The 6,068-nt window shown below is 35.3% G+C and overlaps 1 protein-coding gene across 1 annotated transcript in view; it reads right to left on the bottom strand.

Moving 5' to 3' along the window:
* Nucleotides 1–4,924, bottom strand: part of LOC119834510 (putative endothelial lipase) — a 13,016-nt gene extending 8,092 nt beyond the window's left edge. The window contains exons 1-2 of the mRNA XM_038358897.1: nt 4,775–4,924; nt 4,340–4,385 (exon numbers count right to left, since the gene is read on the bottom strand). Of these exons, the coding sequence (XP_038214825.1) occupies nt 4,340–4,385; nt 4,775–4,814 (86 nt within the window). The 5' untranslated portion in view covers nt 4,815–4,924. The remainder of the gene's footprint in view (nt 1–4,339; nt 4,386–4,774) is intronic.
* Nucleotides 4,925–6,068: the final 1,144 nt, after the last annotated feature.

Genomic DNA, 6,068 nt, shown 5'->3' with positions numbered 1-6,068 from the left:
CCGTGATCATCCCAGTGACCACCCGTGATCATCCCAGTGACCACCCGTGATCATCCCAGTGACCACCAATGACTCCAGAGGTCACACTCACAACTTGATATCTTACAGCAACTAATTGTCATTTTCACAAGGCTCAGAATCACTTACATCAATGGGCACTTGCCCTTCAGGCATTTTTCTTAATAAGCGAGCACTCGGCCCCAGAATCATAGTAAAAGCAATACGACCCACCGTGATGTTCAAGTATTCCCGATGAGGGCTCCACCACACACAGGTCAACCCGGCGCTCTGCATTCGCGCCGTTGGCGCCGGTCGTCCGCCCGTCACTTGTACAGCGACTAGCGACGTACTTGAAGCACATGATGGTCTGTTTTGTTGCTGGCGGCTGGGTTGCAGGCAAAGCCGGAGGTGCAGGCTGTTGTCGTGGCTTGAAGTCATTTCTACATTCGGATTGCCTGTGGCCAATTTTGCCACAGTGAAAACATTTGAGTACGGTTGATGAAGAAAATTTAGGGCGTTTGTAATCAGGAACAAGTTTTGTATCATTTCCACTCGTAACTCGCCGCTTTAGAAACGAAAATGCTTGCAGTTCTTTTTGCAGTTGTTGTCGCGTAGTGATTTCAGTGGTAAAAGCAAGGCGTTGCAGGCGTGAATCAAACTGAGCTACATGCGCAAGAACTGTTGATACTGCAATCTGTTCTATAGTTGCGTCCCTCCAGCGAGTTAACAATGACGAAATAAGGCGACTTGCGTAAGCTGGCAATGGCTCGTTGTCGTTCGGCTTATCACTATGAAAATTAATGAGGGTACCTGCGTTTGTCTCGGTACAGACAAATCTAGCGACGAACAGATCCTTGAAGTCCAGCCAGGTCATACCAGGATATGTTAACTGAGCCAGCCATACCGAAGCAGCTCCCTTAAGCGCTTTGCTTATCACCATGATAAGGTGTCCTCCTTGTAGTGGGTTGTCAGCGAAGCAAAGGTCAGCGGTCGCGCACCACGACCGTGCGTCCACATCCATCTTGTCGGGGTTGAATTCGGGTAGCACGACATTATTTTTCGACGAACTCGATGCCGATAAAGCTTGAATCAATGCCTTCACATTTTCGTTTTGTTGTACGAACAACTCGCGCTATTGATTGTTTCCACGTGTATCACTCGCGGATTTCCCTGCTCGTTCGCATCCCGCTTCTGATATCGACAGCAGGTGGTCAGGATTGTCTTCGGCCATGCTTCCAAGCGTGTAGGCAGTGGATACGAGCAAGGGAAATAAAAGTTACTTCGAATTGAAAGTCGGTTGTAATTCAAATTTAAATTAAATGACAAAATCACTTTAACCGTTAACTTAATTTTACACTTGAAATTGGAACGCGGTACAGTTCCCAGGAGACTTGCTACCGCAGAGACGGCTGGACAATTTCTGACCGTCCCGCTCGGCTTACGCCCCTCCTAGACTCTGTATAACGCTATTAGACGGCGCTGGCGCTCCAATATCACGACGCTTTGTTCGGTGGTTAGTGTACGTATCCGATAGATGGCACTCGCAGTCCAATACCTCGATGTTCGATCAATTTTTAGTGTGTATCCGACATATATATATTTTTTTTTAATATAGCTTACTATATATAGTTGTATGTAAAATCTCTATATTGCTAATAGCAACTTGCCTTGTTTTAGCTTTATTTAATTATCTAATTTTACCTAACGTTTCATAGCAAATAGCAATAACCTATAGATAAATACCTAAATGTTGATGATTAACTGTTATTAACTTTTAATGTAAATAATATGTTTATTGGGTCAAATATGACCCAAATATTCGATAGTTTAGCAATATGAATAGTAAAAACTAGATATATAAATAGCATATCTAGAAAATAGTTCATATCAGGTCGTAAATACTAAAAATTTTAGAGTTGAGTCGTAAAAAGCTATAAAGAAAAAAACAAATTAATATGACTTCATTATACATAATATTTATAAAATATAATAAAAAAATATTATGTCAAATTAGCAATCGAATGAATCTAGCAGGGTCAATCCAATGAATCCTTAAAACTAGTTCAAGGATGCACCTAATATATTATCATTAAGGTCACAATCACCATTATCTTTGGAACAGCTGATGTCTCCCATCAAGGAAAACGTTAAGTATCATTCCGATAGCGTTGAAAGGTCTACTTCTGGCTGCGGGTTGTATGCCGTAATCGAAATCGTTTCCGTAACAATAAGAACCAATACTTTATTATGTTAAATGTAGAATTTCCGCACAATACTTATCGCTCGATGGTAACAAACAGACAAATTTTTAGAACCCCTGGCCCCTTCATATGAGCAGCTCAAGAAGACTTTACTGTACCCGTCTGTATCTCAGGAAAACTGAGCGCTTTTGAAATTTTCAGAGATATATATATGTTGCCGCTATATATAATAAAAAAAAATTTAGATTATCAACGGTAGGCACCTTCATAAATTGGATGGGTATGAATCATAGGTAGAGTATTTGTACGGAACATTAGTTCTTAATCGACTCGAGACTAGACTCGCACTTGACCGATTTTTATTTAATTTGATGGTAAACAATTATAATTCTATATTTTAATGGCTCTGCGTTTTGCTATTCTGCAATTTTAATTTAACAGTTTATGTTTAAAACATTTTGCGAATTATTTATGCACTATAAAGATGTCTATTCAAGGTTAGTTTATATGAATTTATAGATTTCTTTATTTGTGAAGATTTGTTTATTTATTCAAATTCGGTAGAAATATTAAATTATACTTTTAACTTTTTTATGTTACAAAATACAAATAATGTCCAATTTATTAACATTTTAATATTTACATATACTTTTTCAACAAATCAGTGTCAAGGGGAAGACAGGCTATAGACTGTCAAATTAGTTTTTTTGCAAGCCATTTTTAATAGGCGTATCGAAGCGTAGAACATGTTATATCAACTAAATATGCAAGTCAAGAACATTGCATGCACGGCAAGAATGAAGAAAAAATAATTATTTTTAACAAAAATCTAAACCGCCTTCAAATTGTCCGAACTAGACCAAATTTAAATGGGACCACATGGGACCAGCTTTTAAATAAAAAAAAAGAAATTGTTTCGAAACTGAGCATTCTCAATTTGAAAAGTCAAAAATTAAATTTTATGTACGTGTAGGCAATCGAGCTCATTAATGTGGTTCATCTGATGGTAAGCATCCAACACCACCCTTGAAAATTTGCAGATGTAGGATGTATGTTTTCTCAGGACATTTTATACATACAGGTGTATAAAATTTCCTAAGAAAATAACAATAATCATTTGAAAATTAAAAACTTTTTAACCGATTTTAAACGCGATTTAATCATTATATTATTAACCCGACGTTTCGAACACTTTACAGCGAGCGTAGTCACAGGGAGACTGAGATGTTAACATCTTCACGCACGTGTAATATAATGATTAAATCGCGTTTAAAATCCGTTAAAAAGTTTTTAATTTCTAAATGTTTAATACTCGCGTAAAATCAAACACAGAAAATACAATAATCATTTGAGGTCCGTAAATAATAATACCTAGTTACATTCTTTTAACATGATTCTATTAGAATTTCAAATAAAGATTAGCAATAGGACTTTACAATACAAATTCTGAATGATTAGTCTATGACATTGCATTTAAATGATTAAAACAATAACATATGTCTATCGACTAACCAAGGTATTATTTTATCCTTGCTTATCGCAACAGAGATTTGGAATTCAAACAATTGCCAAAATTTAATAGATGTTTAATTAAATTACAGACAAAAACTAGATACTTAATAAATATTAATAAACTTTCAAGTTTAAAATAGTCTTGAACTCTTCAAAAATACTACGTGTTTTTTTTTCACTCAATTAGGTAAGCGGAGACACCTAGATTAATTTGATTAGCCAATGTACCAATGTAATGATTACAGAATTTATAAAGGATCAGTAGATATCATAAACAGAACCAGATGTAGCTCTCGATTGCTTAAGAATTTGCAACAATTCTAAAAATTACCAGAGTCAGCGAAGAAGTTATGCTACATAACGTTAGCGTTATAGCGTCTAAGAAATCCATTTTAATATTTATGAATATTTTATTAATACAGTGAAATTGTAAACTTAAACCATTGTTTGGTGAGCTCACAGTCGCTAACTCAGGTCACAATGTTATGTTACATACGAAAGTGTAGAGAAAAACATCTGAAAGTTGTTTCTGCTTTATTTTTTATTTCACCTGTTTTTGTTGTAAATTCTTATCATTTACAGTTCTCAATTATATTGAACTAAAAATACAAAGTAATTTTGCTTACCCTTGATAGCATCTTATGGACGCCGATTGGTTAATATCGAGAAGTCCTGAAAAATATTTTGTTTTCTCACTGTATGATCACTAAAATACTCGATTAAAAATACTATTAAGAAATAAACATAATAAAATTGAAAGTTACTTGACTTGTGTGAATTGGATTATGCTGCATTCACAGTCGTTTAATTAAATTCACGCGGATCATAACGTAACATCAAAAAATTGCAAAATTAAATAATTTAAATATGAATTGGGCCAGCGCAATAAATTTAAGCAAATTGTTATTTTTAACGAGTTTTTTTATACCATGCTACAATTTTATAGCGATGTTATAACTATCAGCTTATGAAAATTAAAAACAATATTCCGGCAGTGCAACTCTAATTAGACAAATTAAATAACAAATCGATTTTTTTTTAATTTCGAATATGATACTGACCGACAAGAAACAAGAGCGTCCATGTTATTCGTGTGCACATTTTTTTTTAAATAAACGCTTCTCGGCACGCGCGGTACGCGACACTGGCAATCGGAATGATAATACAATCACAGACTATTTCGATACTAGTGTTCTTAACTTAGCGCAGTGCATACTAAGTTTTTTATAGTAAGCGTAACGCATTTTAATTGTTTCTATTTGCGATAATATCGGGCGGGCGATGTTGGTATAATCTGGCGAAGAATCCTTGGAAGATACTGTTTGTCCTCTAACCAAATCTACTACGATTGTACTGTTACGATTCCTATAGCTATATATTTTATACCAATTCGTTTTATTTAATTTATTTATAAAGAAAAATCAAACTTAAGTACTTGATAGTTTACTCCTACGAATATTAAATTCTCAATAGACTCACAATATAGCTCTATGATAAGATTATTTTCTTACAATTCCCATATTATTCAGGTTTGCTTATGGGCGCTGTCTCGCTATATTTCGACAGTCAAGTGACATGTCTTCTTAAAAAGCTATTTACTTGAAAAAGAGCAGCTCTAAGGCAGCTCTAAACATATAACTTTATTTATCAGATGGGTTATTAGAAAGAAGCTAATTGAGATAACAACAATATAACATTCGGCTTCAATTCTTCCTACCAGCCTACAAGTGTAGGCTGGTAGGAAGTTGCGGTCTGAAAAGTTTTCTTTTTAAAAGAGGTTAAGTGATAGCATGCGCACGTGGTACCTGCACTTGAAACTTTAAAGGAGTTATTATTTTTTTCCTTTGTGTAGTATGAATAAAAAAGGTAGGCAGCGGCGGCTTTAGGGCGTGGCAAACATGGCATTCGCCCGGGGCCCCGCTCTTGCAGGGGCCTCGCGCATAAACCCAAGAAAATTTTAACAACACATAATCGACTTTTAGCGACAACAACTAGTTCATTTGTTAAATTATTATGCTTTTACTAAAGATAAAGTCTTTCCAAAAGCCACCAACATCAATTTAAAATTTATCATGTCTATATTAGATAATTTTGTAAATCCTTTGTATTGTAATTAATTTTGTAAATGTATTACAACTCATATTTTACTAATTTGTATTTTACCAATTATCGTCAAGCATGATACATGTCTAAACCACGCACAAGAACTACTTTCGCACCACTTAACCATTTTTCAGTAAGGGCAAAGAAAGGGCCTCACTAAGAACTGCCGTCCGGAGCTCGCTATGGGTACGGCCGCCTCTGGCCATAAGATACCTTAATTTATCAACGAAACAGTATTAGGTACGTTCAATA

Source organism: Zerene cesonia, chromosome 19 (assembly GCF_012273895.1).
Source record: "Zerene cesonia ecotype Mississippi chromosome 19, Zerene_cesonia_1.1, whole genome shotgun sequence".
Taxonomy (NCBI): Eukaryota; Metazoa; Arthropoda; class Insecta; order Lepidoptera; family Pieridae; genus Zerene; species Zerene cesonia.
Note: the sequence above shows the minus strand (reverse complement) of the source record. Positions and strands in the feature narration are given on the sequence as shown.